Source organism: Colias philodice, chromosome 6, assembly GCF_061535455.1.
Source record: "Colias philodice isolate Cphi_HAF_F1 chromosome 6, ilColPhil1 Martin Lab GWU primary, whole genome shotgun sequence".
NCBI lineage: Eukaryota > Metazoa > Arthropoda > Insecta > Lepidoptera > Pieridae > Colias > Colias philodice.
This window is the reverse complement of record NC_143091.1, coordinates 9,721,040-9,743,612: the sequence shown is the minus strand read 5'-3', so window position 1 is coordinate 9,743,612 and position 22,573 is coordinate 9,721,040. Positions and strand designations below refer to the sequence as shown.

Below are 22,573 nucleotides of genomic sequence, written 5' to 3'. Positions count from 1 at the left end.
ATATGTCGAAAATAAACTTTTTTTAAAGGTATTAATTACATGCACTTTTCTGTATCGTCTTTTCTTTCTGATTAATAATATACCTATCACGACCATTTCAAACAAAGGGTTCCAATATTGTACAACAATTGTCCATGACTGGATTTGCTTTGGTTCCTATAATGGACATTGATATTTTTTGTTAAAATTACACTAATGGGTCCAACAACATAATATCTATCTATCTATGTGCTGTGCGACTCGTTCTCGGCTTCATTCTCTATCACTGTGTAGAATAGTCGCATACTTATGCGTAGGTATTGTAACGCATCTATCATAGAGAGTTCTCTGATGAACTGTTTGGATCGTTGTCTGCTGCTAAATTCCACCACCATATAGCACACACGCTTAAATTTCATCCACACCATCTTGAAAACAGTTTAAAAAAAAGCTTTTTGCCTCGTGCTACCATATCGATCCATCAGTCCATCCATATCGATGGACCGATCAGATTAAGGCTGCTGGCGGATTCAGATTGGCGATTCACTTCACGAGTGTAGCGGAATGCCAGGAAACAGAGAGATATGGCGGAACATCGTGAAGCGGGTAACATCTACCCCCCTAGAGTGATATGACGAAGAAGAAGAAGTCCCAAAATGTATGGAATGGCAGTATTTTTTTTAGTTATATTTTTCATCCCTGACTTATTGAGAAAAAAAACCATATTGGTGTTTCTTAACGGACATAACTCGTATTTAACGATGCATTTGTCCAATTTTTGCCTAGAAAATGGAAATTAAGACTGTTTTAAATATTATAAGTATGCAAAATAATTAATAAGTACTATTTTTTATAAATACATCCCCGATTTATTGTATTCCAATGATCATTTTCAAGATTCTATTGATAACTATAAGTCTTCTCCAAGTGTAAATAACTGGAGAAACGACATTAGGTACAGTCCATAAATGGGTGTTCATAACTGGATGTTGTCCAAAACTGGGTGTCCATCATTAGATTTTTCACTGTCCAACACTGGTGCAAAAAAGTGGTTTTTTTAATTTATAAATAACTTCATTATTTATGCATTGTAATCTTTTTTCTAACTTTGGTTACGTTAAACTAACATTGAACTAAAGGTATAACTAAACAAATTAAACAATATCCAATAAAGTTAAAAAACCTACGAGAAATTTGCAAAAATCTTCAATTTTTTCCTTAATCTGTACAAGACTGGTGCCGTTACGTTAACTAGAAAGCTTATTTCCGTTGTACCTAAATGTAGGTACATAAATTAACTTTTACTTTTAAAAATTTGTTCAGAAATTAACAGCGGCTTCGTACCACAGTTGACAGATATCAAGTATATAATATATGCTTCGTACGATACCTATTGATTGTTTTATCCTCACTTTCAGACCACCAATTCCCACTAATTTAAAATGTTTACTTATAGAGTACATATAGCCTATAGGTATTTAGTTTCCTCTCCATTATTATTTTATCTTAAATTTGGAATGCTTTGGTTGTGTTGCCGTTTAGTTATCCAAGATCGACCGATCTCAGGTTTAAATCCGTAGTCGCAGATGAATTCCAAAAAAAGTAGGTAAGTTTACAAAATGAATACCTATATTATATGGCATTGCTTCGTTTCTGTTGGTCTTAGCGTGATGGTATATAGCCTATATATAGCCTTCCTCGATAAATGGGCTATCTAGTACCGAAATAATTTTTCAAATCGGACCAGCAGTTTCTGAGATTAGCGCATTCAAAACAAACAAAAAAACTCTTCTGCTTTATAATATTACCTGGTATAGATTAACATAGATAAGTATAGATTAAATTGGAGTTAGCCAACAATTTTGGGGAAAGGACAAAAAGAAAAAGAAGATATTGACAGACAGATATAATAATCGCTCACTTTCGCAGCAACACAGGAAACTGGCCAACAGCTAAGGCGTAATGTTATACATTTGAAAAAAAAGGAAGGTGAATGGGAAGTCCAGAGAGCTCACGATAGAGATGAAGACAACGGAAATGAAAACGATAGTGAAGAGAAGGCCGCTAATTGAATATCTAATTAAATCAGTGTGATTGTAGTAATCATAATATTTTGAATATCTAATTAAATCAGTGTGATTGTAGTAATCATAATATTAGCTATCTTGTGTGTTTCTTGTAAATGATTATGTTAAATAAAAAATATAATAAGGAAGGGATGTAGTGTTTGAGTATTGTATACATTATCCTTCGGATGTCTCGGGCTCGCGGGCAGTGGGGAGGGCAGTCACGCAGCAGCCCCGGGCGTGAGCGGACGTGTCTTACCCCAGCTACTGGCGACATAACGAGCCATACCTATTCCGTATACACACGAGTACATACAAGTAACGGTCAGATTGTCTTACTATACGTATACCTACGTCAGTTAGATAGGCCATAATCAAGCCATAATATTTCCATCATGTTGCTAAATACCTTAATTCTTCAAAATTTATCATTTGTTTGTGTTTAATTACTTAAATCTTAATAATATATTTACTTAAGTACTTATCACTCTTAAGAGTTAAGTGCTGTTTTTTTCTTTTAGAATAATTTTTGTTTGTATTGTTTGAATCTTAGTTTGAATATTGGCAGCACAACAAAGAGTCAAATAAATACAGTACCTAAATTGTGTGTGCTCCGTGATACAAAATATTTATAAATAGACTGAACTAATAATAGGTGCACATATCAACAAATCTGTATGTACCTATATTATTATTGTATTTCGCGGGCGCAGCCGCAAGCGAAAACCGTCCATTCCGTTGAAGTCATTTTACGAATATGTAGTTCAAAATTGAAATATGTATTGTTCGTAAATGTTGAATGAAGTCGTTGTAAGTATACGTAAAAAAAATAATTTAAAAAACCGGCTAAGTGTGAGTCGGACGCACGCACCGAGGCCTACGAATAAACCTTTTTAAAGTGAAACTTTTATTACATCGTCTCAAACTTTTTGGTCTGTGTAGCGCATGTCGCGTGTCGGTCGGCTGCCGAGTAGGTATACCTACTCGGCAGCCGCGATACACGATACAAAGCAGTGTTCGGAACCGTTCGAACAGTTTCACTTTTACCGTGGTTTCATAGAACCACACAACATTTTTTTTTATTATGTTGTAAGTTGTTACTGTGGTTGTAACTTTAAATTTATGCTAGCGATTAGCTACTATTATGTATTCTGTGTTTATGCTTTAAGCCCCTTTTCCTTTAGCGTTGCTTTTTACCGTATTTCAGGACTGTGTTTACGGGAATGTCGTACCTAACTTGCGAAAGTTTAAACGTAAACGTAGTTTCGGAGTTGACTTTTTTTTGCACGCCTCATAAGCGAAGCGTTGAGGTGGGTACTACTGTCACTTCGCGCAAAACATCTGATTTTTCAAACTTAAAATGTCTTTATGTATCATACATTGCACTTGTAAGATAATACATACACACACATATTAAGAAAAAACACTATTTTTAACGTTCATGATATTTTTGATGTCATTTTTGTTATTTAAACTAGTTAAAAAACAGTTTAAAAAAGTTCTGTCTTGGACGTCCGTGTGTCTGTATGTGCGGATCCTTTTTCTTGTTAACACGATAGCGACCGAAATACTTTACTAATCGAGTCTTTTTTTTTCTCTTACGCTTGAGTATGCTCAGGAATAGAACCCTTTCATTTTTCAGGGTCTGATTCGATGTGGTTTAATTGTTATTAAATAAACAAAAATAATAATTAATAAATATTTATTAAAAAAAATTATGAGGCGTGCACTTTTGGATTTTCCAAATTATTTTCAATTTTTCACCTATCGCCGAGTACGATGAGATTTTATGTATGGTGAGGGGAATTATTGCGGTAGATACTAGTTTTTTTTTTGTATGCTAACTACAATTAGCTAAACCTTACGATTCATTCAGATGTGAGTGAAACAATGCGTAGAAACCGATTTCAAAATACATGTTTTGTTTGATTATTATTGCAGTTTTTTTTATTTGCTTGTTAATTGGTTGTTGTTGTTAGGCATGTAATAAAAATACCCAGAGGATTAAAACAACTATAGTTCAAACTTCAAAGTACATTTATTTAATATCTAAAATAATTTATTTAGATAATATTATAATCTATTAGCTAATTATTCTACTTTTAGCATATCACAGCGCCTAGTATTTATTCCTGTGTTCATCCATTATATCCCCAACATGATAGTCCTTGTACTTAGGATATGATTCAGGCCCTTTATCAGCAGGAGCGGGCAATGAACCACCCTCAGCCAGTCTGTTTTGTTCAATTTTTGCTGCATTAACCTTTTTCATTTGGGCTATGGCAACATTCCTTGCTATTTCTTCTTCTGTGGGTGGTTCTTTCCTGAAAAATACAAATGATATTATTTTCTATACCATAATTTTTCAATGCTTTTACCTATTCAATTGTTATGTTTTGTTTTGAAAATGAACACATTTATTTGTATAAAATTTATTTGTTCTTATTATACTTCCTAAAACACAGATTTTGTAGTTGGCAAGAAGGATTACTAACTCATCATAATTATAGAATACAGACACATTGGTACCAAGAAACTCCAATGTTATCAACAACAATTGCTTAAATATATGTATAATATACACTCACTTTCTCTATCTTCCTTATTTAAATAAATCTAGTTTGTTCTACCAAGATTCACACTTAACTAACCTCCTCATTCGCAGCCATGCTTCCCATTCTGCTGGTATTGGATCTTGAAAATCTAAGCCTTTCGGCGGATCATACCATCTGGCTGGATTTCTTTTCCCCCTACTTGGATCCGCTGGTATTTCGAAGTACTCATTTCCAATGTAATCTTTTCCTATAAACACAAAAATTATATCATAATCTATAGAAAAGTATAAATATAAACAACTGGAAATAAAATCATTATTATCGAAAGTTATTTCAGTAAATAATAAATAAGTACCTATTTTATTTCCCCGTACTTGCCGCGGTTTAAATGAATTGATAAAATTCCGAAAAGCAATTCGCCAAACATATCTATATTCTCCTCCAGACATCAGAAAAATGGGTAATTTTAGAAAATTTTAATTTTATAAATTTAATACGCAAATAACAAATTCCAATTTCCAATCACTTTTGGAAATTTGGATTCAAATTTTTTACGTCAATGTCAAAGTCAACTAGTACAACTTTTTTTTTTTTTCAAATTTTGACAATGAGCGAAGACTTTTTGCCAGTGTCAATAAAATACAAATGGTTCTTGGCTATTTTTTTCGTGTATCCTGGGCATTATGTAGCTTCTACACTTCTACACGAATTCTACTCGACCAGAAAAAATACACACCTCCATAAATTTAGTTACTAGATTTAGAAGCAAATTTACAATTAAGGTTGATGTTCCGACCGTCCCTCCATACATTTTTGATTACCTCTAAACACTTAACACAGACACTATTTCTTTAAAACTAATCATTTTATCACTTCTCTATAATGAAATGTGTGCGCGTTCGACCTTTTTAATCAATAATTTACAATATTTACTTAGAAAAACAACAGTAAAATACCGGAAAAATTTGACACTTCTACAGTAGTGTGCGTGACTTTTGCCAAGCGAAACACGACATAAAGCACGACATCTAGCGCATAGACTATATACTTATTACAGATCTAGCGCGTCAATGTCTAAACGAAAGGCGATGTTTAGACATTGACGCGCTAGATGTCGTGCATTCGCGTTCGTTATCTTATGCATAATGAGCATAATTCTAATAAATCAAAGTTCTGTGTAAAAATTGAGTAATTTCATTTCCAATCGTTCAAAGAAAATAACAATAAAATAAAATAAAACTAATGACCTTAGAAACTATGTTTTTTAGGGTTCCGTAGCCAAAATGGCAAAAACGGAACCCTTATAGTTTCGTCATGTCCGTCTGTCCGTCTGTCCGTCTGTCCGTCTGTCACAGCCGATTTACTCGGAAACTATAAGTACTACAGTGATGAAATTTGATGGGAATATGTGTTGTATGAACCGCTACAAAAATATGACACTAAATAGTAAAAAAAAGAATTGGGGGTGGGGCCCCCCATACATGTAACTGAGGGATGAAATTTTTTTTTTCGATGTACATACCCGTGTGGGGTATCAATGGAAAGGTCTTTTAAAATGATATAAAGTTTTCTAAAAAACATTTTTCTTAAAGTGAACGGTTTTTGAGATATCAGCTCTCAAAGTCGTAAAAAGTATGTCCCCCCCCCTCTATTTTTATAACTACGGGGTATAAAATTCTAAAAAAAATAGAGGTGATGCATGCTAATTAACTCTTTCAACGATTTTTGGTTTGATCAAAGTATCTCTTATAGTTTTTGAGATAGGTTGATTTAACTGTAATTTATTATATTTGCTGCTACGGAACCCTTTGTGCGCGAGCCCGACTCGCACTTGGCCGGTTTTTTATTTATTACTCATTATTGTTCGTCCGTCGTAGGTCTGTAAACTGTATTGTACACTGAAGGTAAATGGTACTGTAGGTACTTTAGTTCGGCGTCGTCGCTCGTCGGCTTGATATAAAATTACATTCTTGATTTCATTGACACGCGCTATGATTTGCGCGCGGAATTTCTTGTGTTGTGAATTTATTTTTGTATGCTATGCATTTTAATTGATTCAAATTGCAATGTTTCTCTAGTATGCATTTGAGACTATATTGTAAATTGTAATAATTGATCGTGGGTATAGTAATTAATTATTCTAATAACGCAATTAGTAATATATGTATTTTCGGTGGGATTCAAAACAAAAAATTGGCCCGTGATTTTTATGAAATTTCACCACATTGCAAATCACATCAATCATAGTTCATACACATGTATGACGAAAGTGATTAGTATTGTGGCTAACATTGACTCATCAGTTCATCACTGAAACCAGTGATAAATCAGTACCTATATCATATTGTGTTTGAATATTTTTAAACAATGATATAAGTATACAATTATTATAAATCGGTAAACTATCAAAGTAATCACAAACTTGCAAACATTGGTAAAATGTCCAGTAGTTTATGAGCCTATTCATTACAATCAAACAAACAAACAAAGTTTTCCTCTTTATAATATTAGTGTAGACAAACACTATGAATACGATCACGAATGCAAATTCGGGGATTTTCTAATTATTGCTAAATAATAATTGAATTCGTTTTGAAATACTCTATAATTTTTAGTGTATAAATAGACATTTATAATGTGGTGCTCATTTTTTTTGTACTGCTAACGCTATTGTAGGTACCTATTTTCGTTGTTTTATTTCAAGTGAACACGGCCATACAATTTTGTCACGAGCCGCCTATGATTGTAGGTACTTTTGTTAGGCTCCTTCGTCGTCCGCGTCGGCTCGAAAGTTCTTGATTTCATTGTCACGCGCTATGATTTGCGCGCGGATTTTCTTGTGTTGTGAATTTATTTTTGTATTATTATTATTTTTTATTTATTTTTTTATTTTATTGATTCAAATAAAATATTTCACTAGTATGCATTTGAGACTATATCATACTATATTGTATTATGTATAATTTATCGTAGGTATAGTTATTCTTATAGCGCAGTTATATTTTCGGTGGGACAATTTGACCCGTGATTTTTCTGAAATATCACCACGTTGCAAATCACATCAATCATACACACGTATGACGAAAGTATAGTGGCTATAATTGACTCATCAGTTCATCACTGAAACCAGTGATAAATCAGTACATATATCATATTTTATTGTGATTGAATATTTTTTAAACAACGATATATACAATATTATTATAAATCGGTAAACTACCAAAGTACTTCCGAATTTTCAGACAGACAAACAAGTAGTTTGAACACGCAGTTTTCTTATACTAGTAGCAAAAATCAAAACCATAATATTATGTTTCCCTACTATATTTTACTAAAAGTCGAGTGCGTCGAAATCGTAAATAATAATATGTTTTTCACCTTCCTGGTTATTTTCCCATAGTAAATAGTGTTTTAGGTTTGTTGTTGTAGGTAGGAATAATAATAATTATTCTTACATGTTGGTTATGAAATGTATATTGAAATAATTTACTTTTACAAATCATTAGTGATATAAGTTTTGAGTGAAAATGCTTGGATCAGCATAATATTATATGGTACTTCAAATACATGTTTTGATAAAAAAAACAATAGTGTAATAAAATAAAACTGCGTTTTATTGTAATCAATGTTGACAATTTTAAATTCCAAAATTATTGATCAATAAAATAGTTTACACCAACAAATATAACTTTTATTTTTATAACAATCGTTCATAATATAAACCGTAGCAGGTGGCGTTTTGAAGTTCTGTCTACTCATACAGAAAAATGGAAAACTTGTTTTTTTTGTAAACAATTTATTACTCATGTTGTTTGGCAACTCGAAGCGTGGTCGTCCGTCGTAGGTACTTTTGTTCGGCGTCGCGTCGTCGTCCGCGTCGCGTCGCGTCGGCTTGATATAAAACATTCTTGATTTCATTGACACGCGCTATGATTTGCGCGCGGAATTTCTTGTGTTGTGAATTTATTTTTGTATGCTATGCATTTTAATTGAATCAAATTGCAATATTTCTCTAGTATGCATTTGAGACTATATTGTAATAATTGATCGTGGGTAGGTATAGTAATTAATTATTCTAATAACGCAATTATATTTTCGGTGGGATTCAAAACAAAAAATTGGCCCGTGATTTTTATGAAATTTCACCACATTGCAAATTATATATTATACAATTACAATTACAATTATTATAAATCGGTAAACTATCAAAGTAATTACAAACTTGCAAAATATGCTTTTCCGAATTTTCAGACAGACACACAATTTTATTAGTTTGTTTTAGCAAAGTAGGTACCTATACCTATACGCTTACGTCGCGCGTCGCGTCGTCGAAAACGGTGCGCCCAGAAACAAACATACCTAATTCAGTTACAATCCTTTTTTTGTTCCGTAATTTATTGTATTTATTCTAATACGATTTTTTTTATTCGTCGGCCAGTTCTACTAGGTATAAAAAGATAAAATTGAAATATAATTATTGTAGCGACAGCCATATTATGTTACTATGTTTTCGTAAATATGTTTTTCACCTTCCTGGTTATTTTCACATAATCTTATCTTCTTATATATAAAAATGAATCGCAAAATGTGTTGGTAAGCGCATAACTCGAGAACGGCTGAACCGATTTCGATCATTCTTTTTTTATTATATTCCTTGAAGTACGAGGATGGTTTTTATGTAGAGAAAACGTAAATATTATGTACCACGGGCGAAGCCGGGGCGGACCGCTAGTATATATATATAAATGAATCGCAAAATGTGTTGGTAAGCGCATAACTCGAGAACGGCTGAACCGATTTCGATAATTCTTTTTTTATTATATTCCTTGAAGTACGAGGATGGTTCTTATGTAGAGAAAACGTAAACATGTACCACGGGCGAAGCCGGGGCGGACCGCTAGTCTTATATATAAAAATGAATCGCAAAATGTGTTGGTAAGCGCATAACTCGAGAACGGCTGAACCGATTTCGATAATTCTTTTTTTATTATATCCCTTGAAGTACGAGGATGGTTCTTATAGCTAGAGAGCTAGTTAGTTTAGTTTTAGTGCAGTGGCAGTGTAAATGTTGTTGTTGAGGTTATGTAAATTTAACACTTTAGTTAACTACCAAGATATAAAGAAATGAGGATAGGACACAATAACTATTGGTTGAGGTATTTATAAACTCATAATATACTTTTAAAAAAATCACGTTTTAATAAATTTCTAGAATTAAATTAGAACAGCTGATTCAAAATAGCCTAAAAAATCTTAATAATAATAATTACGCTTCACAGCAAGAAGAAATGTACCATATGTACCCGCACAAAGTCGATATTGTGATTTGTGTTGCCTACCGTTCGACTCAATGGCTAGGGTTGTAACTACCTTTAATAATTATTACCAAACTAATAAACCGAGTGATGCGAAATAACCATAATTCTTTTAGAGTTTGATAAAATGATCAGGCAGGTATTTTCTTTAATCCTCTGAATTCTCGGTTACTAAATTGTATCGTTGAAATTATTCTTAATCGCGTAAATTTAATAAATAATCATATGGAAAACACTTTTCATTTGTTTTTTTACTTTCACGCCCAACTACTATACAATAATTACGTTGTTTCAGTATTTTGACGAGAAAACGCAGGAAACATCCGTTGTATCATTTTAGATAGATTGTATATTTTGTATCTGTAGAATTGAAATCAAAGCTATGTATATGTTGTCTCCATTCTTTTCTTATCGGATTGTTGATCCCAATGCGAATGCGTCACTTAAATTTTATAAAAGACAATTAAGAACATCAAAAATAAAGTGATACGTAAATATTTCACAGTGCAATATATTATGTAATTAATAATAATTATATATTTATGAAAAAATAATTACATCAGATTTAATAATAGCAATTGTTTTGAATGTACATAATATGAATAAATGATTACATCATAATAGTAATAATTACAATTGTTTTATTTCCCATTTGTTGCAACCCTAGCATATTTTCATGTAGCAGCAGAAGTACCTACACTGGCGGCGCGGCGGCATCGTGCGACATCAAAGGCATTGCCTTACTAGGTAAGTTTATAATGACTCATTTCTTTTATTATATAATTTACGTTTTACTTTTACAGAATCCGATTCAATGGATTATGAAGACGAGTCACACAACGCCATACGATAGTGATGATGAATGAACATTTCAATAAATGCATGCGTGTTTTTTTATGTTGTTTTGTAATTGTTAATTGTTTCTTAAATAAAGAAATAAACTAAATATTTAAATGATGATTTGTTATTTGCAACACAACTTTATATTTGAGATTCTTTACAAATGTATATTTAGTTTTGTATCATCAAATTTATAAATTTTATTCCATAGTTTTCAAAATTAAATGTAAATGACCATAAAAACATTAATAAAGTAAATCATTGATGTAAGGTCAGGGAACGTAATACATATATACATCTGACCATGTAGAAGCTAAGTCTTGTTGACTGCTGAAGTCTGTAAAGTTTTGTTGTCTGCTGAAGTCTGTACGCAATGAAAATGTCTGCCGTTTCGAAAATAAGTTTTTAAGACCCTAATAAATAAAATATATGAATGGCAGATCTGGTCAAATACTTTCAAAATTGTATTTTTTTCAGCACTTTCATAAGTGTCTGCCAGAATGTTATCCGCGTGATAATGGTCTGCCATTGTTATTTTCCGATAGTAATAATAATCTATTTTCAAATATCAAAATGGCAGACGTGGTCAAATGGTTTCAAAGTTCGCCAAAAATTTCCACCTGTCTTACCTAAGCGCGCGCCCCGTCCACCACTCTGGGCTTAGTGACTCCTCATCTCATGTATAGTAGGTATAGGGGAATCAACACACAAAAATCCAGGTCTGGTCAAATACATACAGGTAGCTTTGCGCTAGCTCTCTAGCTATTACTTCTTATGGAGAGAAAACGTAAACATGTACCACGGGCGAAGCCGGGGCGGACCGCTAGTAAATAATAAAATAATAAATAGTGTATTAGATTTGTTATTGTATCTTGTATACCTACGAATAATTATTCTTACGTCTTGTTGGGAAATGTTCAAATACCTACCTATTGAAATAATTTACTGTTACAAATCATTAGTGTTATTAGTTTTGAGTGAATAGGCATGGATCAGAAATTCAGAATATAATATGCTACTAACTACTCAAATACATACATGTTTACACAACAAACACCACTGACCTCTATAACTATAAGTTATAGAGGTCAGTGACCGTCAGTGACAAACACTATGGATACCTACGCTCGCGAATGCAAATTCGGTGATTTACTAATTATTGATACCTAGTCATTGAATTCGTTTTGAAATAGCCTGTACTTTGTAATTTTTAGTGTTATAGACATTTATAAAATGTGGTGCTCATTTTTTTGTAATAAATCATCCCGAACGCTATTGTATTTTCGATGTTTTATTTCAAGTGAACACCTATACAATTTTGTCACGAGCCGCCTCTGGCCTCTGGGTGAAATAAACAAGTCAAATGATTTTTGTTCTAATTGTATTTTGGTAGTAGTTTGTTTAGAATTTACATTACCATTGTTTAATTTTTATTTTGTATTTGCAGTAAAATAAAAAGATGAAAAACTTCATTAGGTATATTGTACGACACCTCACTCTGAATCGCGCTAGCGAAATTTTTTCGTTACAGAGCACATATACAACTTTCGGACAATCTTCATTGAGGCCGGCCGGCAAATCGAGTATGTCGAGAAACTTCACTTATTCGATGGAGGTATTCTACCTTCCTTCCTCCACAGTTGTGGGACCCCGACGTGCATTGAACACGCAGCTTTCTGATACTAGTAGCTAAAATCAAAACCACAGATATGTCTGTGATCAAAACCATAATAATATTTTTACCTATTATTTTACTAAAAGTCGAGTGCATCGAAATCATAAATATGTTTTTCACCTTCCTGGTTTTTTTTCCATAGTAAATAGTGTTTTTGATTAGTTGTTGTATGAATAATTATTCTTACTTGTTGGTTATGAAATGTATTTTGAAATAATTTACTTTTACAAATCATTAGTGATATTAGTTTTGAGTGAAAATGCTTGGATCAGCATAATATCATATTTGCTACTTCAAATACATGTTTTGATAAAAAAAAAACAATAGTGTAATGTAGGTAATAAAATAAAACTGCGTTTTATTGTAGGTAATCAATTTTGACATTATTTATTTCCCAAAATTACAATAAAATAGTTTACGCCAACAAATATAACTTTTATTTTTATAACAATCCTACTTCCTACTAATGCGAAAGTTCATACATGTTTCAAAAGAAAAACTTTTACTTTTACATACGTAGTATATTATTATTAGTCTGTGCTTTTACTATTATTTCAATTTATCCGGTTTAATTAAGACTTAATATTGATACATATGATCATTATAAATACAAATAGGAATTAACAATATAACGAATACGTGGCACAACTAAAATTTTACCGATACCACCCGTGGTCATTCTCCTTTGTGGGTCATTTGTAACAGGATGGCGGTTCTACAGCGAAAAAAGAAAAATGATGGTCAGAACGCTGATACCGGATACCTTAAGATACTGTAATATAAAATATTACTAGATTAGATAAAATATTATAGGTAGTATCTTCACCGTGTGTGACGCGCTTTACATTCACGCCATCTAGAGTTAAATCTTTATCATTTTTGTATACGTCTGTGTGTGTAAACGACCCTGTATGCAATGACAGATGTTAAAACGCATAATTTTACCGAATTGGGTGGATTTTAAGGCAATGATATAACATATTTCAATAAAATATAATATTCAGTAACCGCCATGACTATTCCTAGGTTTGATGACTATTCCAATTACGCAAAAACTCAAATAAACTAGAAATGTAGAATTCAGCGCCATCTAGCGGGATATTGGCTGGGAACAGATCGTTGCAATCACCTTAATAAGATTTATCATTAAATTTAAAAGCAATTGGTCTGTGTTCACGGTTTTGCTATTTGTCTGTGGGATAAATGTCAGAAGTCAGAACTTGAAATTTCCAGTTGTCATTTTTGACACATAGAACATTCGAATTTCGATAATATTTTTGTTGTTTCTGTTAACCTGTGCTGATAACTTCTTTATTTTTTAAATATGGCTAGTCAAAAGAAAAAAGCCCTCTTTATTTGTTTGGGTATACCCTTATTATTTATATACATAAATGTGTTCATCATTTATCTGCACGGAATAGTTATTAAACGTTGTACTTACTATTTACAGGAAACATTTGCCGGTCGCCCATTGCAGAAGGAGTCTTTCAGAAAACTGTAAATGATTTAAACAAAGGTGACGAATGGGAAATCGACAGCGCAGCGATAGGCGGCTGGCATGTAGGCAATCCACCAGACTGGCGAGCGTTGGATACTATGAAGAATCATGATGTTCCCTATAACAATTGTGCTAGACAGGTTTGCAAAACAATTTCCCTCGATTAATTTGTAGGTTGTCTCTTGCCACATAAAATTATTAATATTACTATGATTTCAGATTGTCAAAGAAGACTTTAACCACTATGACTATATTTTTGGTATGGATGATGAAAATATGAGATCACTGAATTCAAAGGCTCCAAAAGGATCTAAGGCTAAACTCTTACTCTTTGGAACATTTGACCCAGAAGGAGAGAGAATTATAAGGGATCCATATTATGTATGTATTTCTTAAAGAGTAAACTTCAAATTTTTATTTTATTGTAAAGTATAACTTGTAACATTATTTTACAGGATAGTGATGCAAAAGGGTTTGAAAAATGTTATCAGCAATCTGTTAGATGTTCAAAAGGGTTCTTGGAGCAATTAGAGAAAGGAAAAATATAAACTCGGTCAAGAATTTCCATGTGATGGCATTAATAACATAATATGAGGGGAATGTAGATGAGTTACAATATTATAATAAAATATATAAATTGTTGATAAATTCTGTTTTATTTAACTTTTTTATTACAATTAAAACTATTAATAAAACTATAACACACTAATTATAGTTATACAGTTGGACAGGGTAACATTGTCCCATAATTTATGGGTCTTACATAAAATCTAATTTATAAAATAGATTTGGATATTTTATGCTAATGTTAGAAATATATTCATTTATATTTTTTAACATAATATAATACTTGTGTCAAATCAAGCACAAAAGAATAATAATACACTCAATTTTAATAAAAAATAAGAAAGACTGGCCTAAATGAGGAGACACATGGGGAAAGTTTGGCTGTAAACATGTTATAATTATTCAAGTATGAAATTTAGAGCCAAATATTGGCTCTAGAAGAGAAGACAAGGTTACCCGGTCTATACAACATCTCTAGATTGTTTTAACACAAAATATATCTCTATTACAATATCCAGCTACTGATCAAGTTATAATATATTTTGACAACAGTTGTAGTAAATATAAATTTATTTTATGACTCTTTTAACACTACTTCAGTATTTTTGATAGAACCAAAACTGAAGAAAGATAGTTTCAGTCTCTCATCAATCGTTGTTTTTGAGTTTAGTTGCTTTTGAATTTGTTGAATGCAAACATACATTAATGAATTATTTAGTATAGATCCTTAAAATTATCAAAAATTAATATTAAGTGCGCAAAATACTTTGTAATTTTACTTGTTTAATGTTTACATGTTCTAGAGATCCAGGAATAAGTCACAACTGAACTTATAAGATTATTGTAGCACTAAGTAAGTTTTTATTAAACATCTTCTACCTAATAAGTAAATTTAGAAAATTGGTATAGTAACAGTTTCTGTGCTATTACGAAATCTCTCAGGTTGCAAACTATCTTTGTGCAAAATCGGTTCAGTAGTTTAGTTGTGAAGAAGAAATAGGCAGAGAGAGAAACTGTAAAGCTATTTCAAACACATTAATATTCTGTCTGCCATTATTATAATTATCTATTAAAATTAACTTACACTTTTAAAACAATTTTATACTTTTTCTTTGAGGTGTCAACAGCATCATATTTCTTTGTATTGTTATTAAAGTAGTTTATATCACTGGGAAAAGTACTTACAAGACAACTTTTAAACCTTCCCTGATACTTTGATTGAATGTTTTTACGCACAAGGAAGTCTACAAACCATAAAATTAAAGCATCAGGAACAGATCCTGCTATGCACTTTATACAAAGTAAATCTTGCTTGCTCAAATATCCTTTAGTTATGTATTTCTTTTCCAAATCCTTCTCCAATGTATCGTCTGTTTCGTTCTGACATTCATTCAGTGACTCAGTTTGATTGTTAGCTGTATTTGAGAAATGGGCTTGCATTTCGGGATTATCTATCCATCTGAATACGATTGGATTAAACCTTTCGTCATTTACGTAAGCGGGGATTTCAGGGTTCTCATTATATGAATCTGCAAAGGCAATATCTTTTTAGACTACAAATACAAAATTATAGAGATAGCGTACATACTTTAAGTTTTATCCGTAAAAACTTATAATCCAAGTCACTCACGCGGTAGTTCGTCGTCACTTTCAAGTAAATTTTCTATTTCTTGCAACTCGGCAGCTTGTTTCTTGCTTTTCATTGTAAGAAAGAAACTTTTAGGTTTTAATCAAAGAGTAGTTTAATTAATACTGTTTTCAATGAATATGGTTACAGTTACAGTGTATCAACGATATAAGCAAAGAGTACTATAATAATACGGATATAAGCTTCTTGGTAACAACAATAAAAAAATTTCAATTATTGATTTTAAGCGTAAATCCCCGTTTACAATACAAATAAACCACAGAGATAAAAGAGTAGTTTCGCCACGACAAAAGTCTCACAACAAAATGTAGGTACCACAGATCTAGTAGGTACCTGTGGTCAAAACGTAGTGATTATATCGTTATCCTGTGGTTATCCTCCTTTTATCCTCTGCCTGTGGTAGGTAGAGATTGTCTAATCTAATAGCGGCAGTACACATGGGGCCAAGGCGTTGGGCCAACGTGTTGGGAAAAAATGAAGGATATCAAGATTCCTGTTCACACATTGGCGTACTGATCATTCTGCATTGGCGCTTCAAAGATGGACGTAGTCCGTAAAAGTTCTTGCAGCCGCGGCAATTTATTTATATACAGTGCGTTTAATTATTACGTACATGTGCATCAATAACAATGAGTGTACTCTGCCGTCTGCGATGATACCATTTTCCAATCTCTATTGTCCTTTTTTATATCTGTATAAATAAAACATTATTATGTTTAGATTTTTTCAAATGTTTAAAATGTGTGCATTTTACATATTTTAATTTAATTTTAACTACCTATAAAACGAAAATTTTAAAGATTAGATTTTAGATATTATTATATTATATCAAATGATAATATTATTTATGTAATAAAGCACAATTTGATCAAAATCATGCTCATTGTATATTGTTATTTAATAATTTTTAAGAACAAGTAACTTTTTAATACTATTTTACTCATTTTATAAATAATAAATATGTATATTCATTTTTTTATCGCATTGTATGAAAGTGAGATAAGAAAAACATCTAGAATAATATAATAAATAGAAAATAGAACATCTAATTTATTGAGTCATATGGTTTTTTTTTGTGTACATAGTTCATGCCGTGGATTCCAAATTATTCTTTCATGTCGATACAATTCTACGAATTGTAAAACCTCGGCGCCGCCATCGCTATCGGAACATGGTTAAACGTAAATTTCATTGACGCGCAACGATACTTAGTAACAACAAACTGAACAAGACACCAACGTGTGAACGCTGTTTGTGGAGCGCGCCAAGATCCTTTGATGTGTGCACAAAAAACCGACAACATTCGGTTGGCCTGCCAATATTGGCGCCAACTAGGCTAATGAAGCCAACATACCGCCAAGTAGCTCTCTACACGTTGGCCCAACCCGTTGGCCCAACACGTTGGCCCAATGTGTACTGCCACCATATATGGTGGCAGTACACATGAACTATGTACACAAAAAAAAACCATATGACTCAATAAATTAGATGTTCTATTTTCTATTTATTATATTATTCTAGATGTTTTTCTTATCTCACTTTCATACAATGCGATAAAAAAATGAATATACATATTTATTATTTATAAAATGAGTAAAATAGTATTAAAAAGTTACTTGTTCTTAAAAATTATTAAATAACAATATACAATGAGCATGATTTTGATCAAATTGTGCTTTATTACATAAATAATATTATCATTTGATATAATATAATAATATCTAAAATCTAATCTTTAAAATTTTCGTTTTATAGGTAGTTAAAATTAAATTAAAATATGTAAAATGCACACATTTTAAACATTTGAAAAAATCTAAACATAATAATGTTTTATTTATACAGATATAAAAAAAGGACAATAGAGATTGGAAAATGGTATCATCGCAGACGGCAGAGTACACTCATTGTTATTGATGCACATGTACGTAATAATTAAACGCACTGTATATAAATAAATTGCCGCGGCTGCAAGAACTTTTACGGACTACGTCCATCTTTGAAGCGCCAATGCAGAATGATCAGTACGCCAATGTGTGAACAGGAATCTTGATATCCTTCATTTTTTCCCAACACGTTGGCCCAACGCCTTGGCCCCATGTGTACTGCCGCTATTAAATGAACGCCCCTCCACTGTGTTTACGCTCACATTCAAAGTACGTGTATAGACGCAATACACACAAATTGGTCTGCCTCATTGGTCGTTCAGTCCTCCAGTCCCGTCCATGCCCGAACGACAGGACCAGTTGGCCAACTAGTGCATAAATGACGCGATGCACGACAGAACGGACGTGTCATTCCGTACATAGCGCGCTCTCCCCGCCATACAATGCTAGGCACCTGAACTGATCGCCCGATTAGTTGACAAATCAGTGCGCGAGTGTCAAAGTTTGCAGTAGAATCGACGCGCGCACACATATAAAGTGGTTCAATAATTATTTGTCCTCACACATTGAAACAATTAAGTTTAGTGGAAGGGCGTTCATTTTTAGATTAGACAATCTCTACCACAGCTTTACCACAGAGTATGTAGGTACAAAATCTGACAGTTGGGCGATAATGTAAAGTTCTCGAGTGTGTCGAGTACCTACACTGAGCCAACTTATAAGCCGGAAACTTATAAGCGCTTACTGGCGCTTGTCAGCGCTGGTTCGTTCTACACAAAGGAAGCAGGTTGAAGCAGACCAATACAAATTTTATATGGCAGGGCCCAGCGCTGAGCAGCGCGTGTTGAAGCTTGTCGGAACTTGTCGGCGCCGTTCAGCGCTTATCGGCGAGTGTTCATATATTTTCCTGCGCGGGTTAGTGTGGAAATTTTCAATACGGATCATGTTTTTTCAAAACAAATATTTTTGGTGCACTGTCTAGAGTCTTGACCAATGTCTAGACTCTAGTAACTACTAATTATTTAACAATATTTAACGTCTTTACGTTACGGGCTATAGACACCAAATTTTTGCGTTAAAAAGACAAATTCACTCCTTTTCCGTACATGAACTTCATTCGCGATAAGATTCGCGGCGAGTTTCATACGAGCACCTTAAAGAGGAGAACACAAAAGACGTTATACATACTATTAACTAGACTGTGCACCAAAATATTTGTTTTGACCATCGAGATAGAATGTACTACGTACTAGAGAGGCGATCGCTACTACACTCTCTTTAACACGAGCTAGAGGTAAGAATCACAAGTCTCTTTAGTCTGTGTCGGACTGTGCCCCCCGCTTGCCGCGTCAACACGTGTTATTGCTCTGTTCAAAATGCCTTCGTGTTTGCTTAGATATTATTTTAACAGTTCCCATAATACAAACAAAGCCCGAGGAGTGACTTTTCACCAGTAAGTTTCCTTATTATGAGTAAGTCATGCACTTTACTAATATTGTTATCATTTTGCGAAAAATCACCACGCGTTCTGCGTTTCGCGCCATTTTTCATAGACTAACAGCACAGACGTGACACTATCGATGAGTCTGTTAAAAAAATGTAACTGGATTTTTTTAACTATGTATATACAATATCTACTAGGAAAGATTACCGTGGTGTAGTACCTAAATATTTATACTTTTACCCGACTACGCAAAGTAAAACGGTAGGTTATATTAAGTAATATTTATTTATTTACCTATTTTTATTTATTAAAAAAAGGTTCATCAACAGTTGTTCCAATAGGATTTATAAATTATTATGCACAACAATTACAAATAAACACAACATTCACAGAAACTAATACAGTAAAAGTTCCTTAATCGCGCTTCCTTTATTCGTGTTTTCACTATTCGCGGATTAAAAAAATGCGACCCAATTTCTATATTCACGACAAAAAATTTTTTTTATTCGCGGATTTAATAAGTACATACATAATAATAAAATTATTCCAATAGGTATCTTACCCGATATCCTTGTCAAATGGACTAATAAGAAAGTAAAATAGATCTTATTACAAGTTTGCCTAAAGTACATAATATTATGTTCTTAAATTATATCGCCGAGGCCTTTGACACAAGCCGCCTTTGTCGCAAGCCACCTCTGCGGCGATTGATGTTTTTGAGAATGTAAATAAACAGAATGGAAGCAACCTTATAACTCAATAAATAAAGTATATTTTTAAATGTAGTTCCGTTTATAGTAAAGTTACAAAAATTGTGATCGAGTAAGGGGGCGTCCATAAATTACGTGAGGTGTTTTTTAAAATTTTCTGCACCTCCCTCCCCCCCTGGTGAGATGTCGTGAGAATTTATTCAACCCCTCCCCCATCCTCGAATCTCACGTGAGATTTTTCAAAATGTGAGTTTCTTATACGTAAACGCCATCAACATTGAATCATCGTATCCATTTAATTAGGGCTATTATAAACCAATACTCCAAAATTCGATTACATCATGAAGCAAAAACTGATAAAACTATTGATTACTACACAAAACGACAAAAGCTTACTAAATTGATATTATTTAAAGGAAATTAAAATACATAGTTTAATATAAAATCCTCGTTTTATTAATTCCCTAGTATCAGTACCACCAGATAGTACCGAGTAAACAGATTGCACAATGTGTCGCATCTGCACGCATTGCTTAATCTTTGAACTTGAAGCCACGCCTCGCTCGTTCCACACGTACCCCACCACATCGGCCGCGCGCAATGTTTTTGTTTGGAATAACCCCTCTAGTAGTACATATATCTCGATGGTTTTTACCAAACATGATCTATTACTATACAGTATACCGGGTGTAATCGTTAAGTGTGCACAGGCGATTATTCCGTAACTATTGCAGATATCAACATTCAACAATGAGAATACAAATACTTGGATATCAAAAAACTTTTCATTGATATCGAAAGTACTTACCCTAATGAGTAAAATGGCAATAATAACTTTTTAAGAGTAAAACGAGAAATATCTAAAAATATAACTTTAAACCTTTTTAAACATTTTGTATTCAAAGCAGATTTTCGTATGGTCCAAGATCCCAGAGCGGTAAGACACAACTTATTTTCTAAAGCATTTAGGTTTCGGTTCACAATAGTCTCTAGTATACTTTTTAATATCTGAATGTTTGTGGAGCTCTACCAGTGACACCTGCCTGCGCCACCTGAGCCAAAACTTTTATCAGACGCTTTAAAGCTCCAATAAATGAATTTAATTTTTTTTAAATGTCTGATTTTTTGATATGTTATTAAGATAACTATTACAATGTTATATTAATTAATCAGTCAGACAAATTGCTATGACCAAACATCCCCCAAACACTAAAATTACTCAACGATTAGTATGACCGCGCGACTCAAACATTTAAACATCTTGTTTGTTTCACCTGCCAGACAGGTTTTACGGATTCTTCACATCACAGTTATTAATTAGAAGACAACAAACAACATGGACGACGTATTTGTGGACGAGATATACCTGTATTTTTGAAGTGAATCTTCTTTATATCGGGGTTGTAAAAAAATTTAGTGTAACGTTTTTTCGTAACGCGTGACATTTTTCCGTTACGCGCCATCTTTTTCTTATCCCTACCACGCGCGATTGATTCGACGTATTTCTGTAAAGTTGCATATTATAGTAAATTATTTTTTGAAAAATAAGGTCATAAAGAAGTTTCACTTCTTACGTGTGTACACTAGTACACGCCCACATTTTTTAAAGTTTTAAGTGTATTTAATTATTTATAACACGATATTCATTTTTGACGTGACAACGTCTTATAATTCGATACAGCCGGCTGCACGCACGAAAAAACATGACTCATGCGGCGTTACCTCGCTCTGAGGCGTTCCATGTAAGGCTTGAAGTGCAAGCGAGAGCGTGAAACGAGCGACAAAGAAGCACAATCGGAAGTTGTCACGTTCAACAGTTATCGTCAGTAAACCGACTTTACAGACAACCATTTTTATGCATTTTATGTTTCATATATGCGGTTCTCCTTCAAGTATTTCAATAAATTGAAGAACAACGTCGTTACTCCCGTCCATTTTGCGTATAACGACCTTTCGGTTCAGTGATTATCGAGCAACTGAACTTTGCGCCTGTTGAGGCGGGCTACGCAAACATTTGAACATTGAATGCTTTGATGTGCGTTCGAAAAACCGACACTGATGGGCAAAGTGCTCAAATAATAAATACTCAAATTCAAATACCCGTGCTTCACATGAGTTCAAACGTTTGCGCAAATAAGGGCGTATTCAGAAAGAAAGCTTGAAACTTATAAGCGCTTATCGGCGCTTGTCATGTTCATATATTTTCCTGTCAGTGCCGCAGGAAAATATATGAACATGACAAGCGCCGATAAGCGCTTATAAGTTTCAAGCTTTCTTTCTGAATACGCCCTAAGTGTTCAAATATTTTTACTAGGTCTGCAGTCTGGCGCCGGCTTTACACCCTGTGTCTCGGAGCAATTACAGTGCCACAAACTTATCTGACCCGGTGGCAA

General features: G+C 33.2%; 3 protein-coding genes across 3 annotated transcripts; 1 reads left to right on the top strand and 2 right to left on the bottom strand.

Moving 5' to 3' along the window:
* Nucleotides 1-4,064: 4,064 nt before the first annotated feature.
* On the bottom strand, nucleotides 4,065-5,159 carry LOC149487990 (NADH dehydrogenase [ubiquinone] 1 alpha subcomplex assembly factor 2). Its single transcript, XM_089696742.1, has 3 exons — nucleotides 4,956-5,159; nucleotides 4,697-4,847; nucleotides 4,065-4,369 (listed from the first exon to the last, which is right to left on the bottom strand). Exons 1-3 carry the CDS (start codon nucleotides 5,047-5,049, stop codon nucleotides 4,165-4,167), a joined length of 450 nt encoding a protein of 149 aa, XP_089552868.1. The 5' UTR covers nucleotides 5,050-5,159; the 3' UTR covers nucleotides 4,065-4,164.
* An 8,506-nt stretch (nucleotides 5,160-13,665) lies between these two features.
* Nucleotides 13,666-14,576, top strand: LOC149487989 (low molecular weight phosphotyrosine protein phosphatase-like). The gene is made up of 4 exons (XM_089696741.1): nucleotides 13,666-13,794; nucleotides 13,881-14,068; nucleotides 14,148-14,309; nucleotides 14,384-14,576. Exons 1-4 carry the CDS (start codon nucleotides 13,755-13,757, stop codon nucleotides 14,474-14,476), a joined length of 483 nt encoding a protein of 160 aa, XP_089552867.1. The 5' UTR covers nucleotides 13,666-13,754; the 3' UTR covers nucleotides 14,477-14,576.
* On the bottom strand, nucleotides 14,566-16,848 carry LOC149487988 (uncharacterized). Its single transcript, XM_089696740.1, has 2 exons — nucleotides 16,126-16,848; nucleotides 14,566-16,024 (listed from the first exon to the last, which is right to left on the bottom strand). Exons 1-2 carry the CDS (start codon nucleotides 16,196-16,198, stop codon nucleotides 15,576-15,578), a joined length of 522 nt encoding a protein of 173 aa, XP_089552866.1. The 5' UTR covers nucleotides 16,199-16,848; the 3' UTR covers nucleotides 14,566-15,575.
* Nucleotides 16,849-22,573: the final 5,725 nt, after the last annotated feature.

What these genes read in the sequence shown, in the direction of transcription:
- LOC149487990 (XM_089696742.1), bottom strand. Translation starts at nt 5,049, where the DNA reads ATGTCTGGAGGAGAATATAGATATGTTTGGCGAATTGCTTTTCGGAAT. An exon ending in AGTACGGGGAAATAAAATAG is followed by an intron (nt 4,848 to 4,955) that starts GTACTTATTTAT and finishes TTGTGTTTATAG; the next exon opens with GAAAAGATTACATTGGAAAT. An exon ending in GCATGGCTGCGAATGAGGAG is followed by an intron (nt 4,370 to 4,696) that starts GTTAGTTAAGTG and finishes TGTATTTTTCAG; the next exon opens with GAAAGAACCACCCACAGAAG.
- LOC149487989 (XM_089696741.1), top strand. Translation starts at nt 13,755, where the DNA reads ATGGCTAGTCAAAAGAAAAAAGCCCTCTTTATTTGTTTGG. An exon ending in ATAACAATTGTGCTAGACAG is followed by an intron (nt 14,069 to 14,147) that starts GTTTGCAAAACA and finishes CTATGATTTCAG; the next exon opens with ATTGTCAAAGAAGACTTTAA. An exon ending in TTATAAGGGATCCATATTAT is followed by an intron (nt 14,310 to 14,383) that starts GTATGTATTTCT and finishes ATTATTTTACAG; the next exon opens with GATAGTGATGCAAAAGGGTT.
- LOC149487988 (XM_089696740.1), bottom strand. Translation starts at nt 16,198, where the DNA reads ATGAAAAGCAAGAAACAAGCTGCCGAGTTGCAAGAAATAGAAAATTTA. An exon ending in AAGTGACGACGAACTACCGC is followed by an intron (nt 16,025 to 16,125) that starts GTGAGTGACTTG and finishes TTGCCTTTGCAG; the next exon opens with ATTCATATAATGAGAACCCT.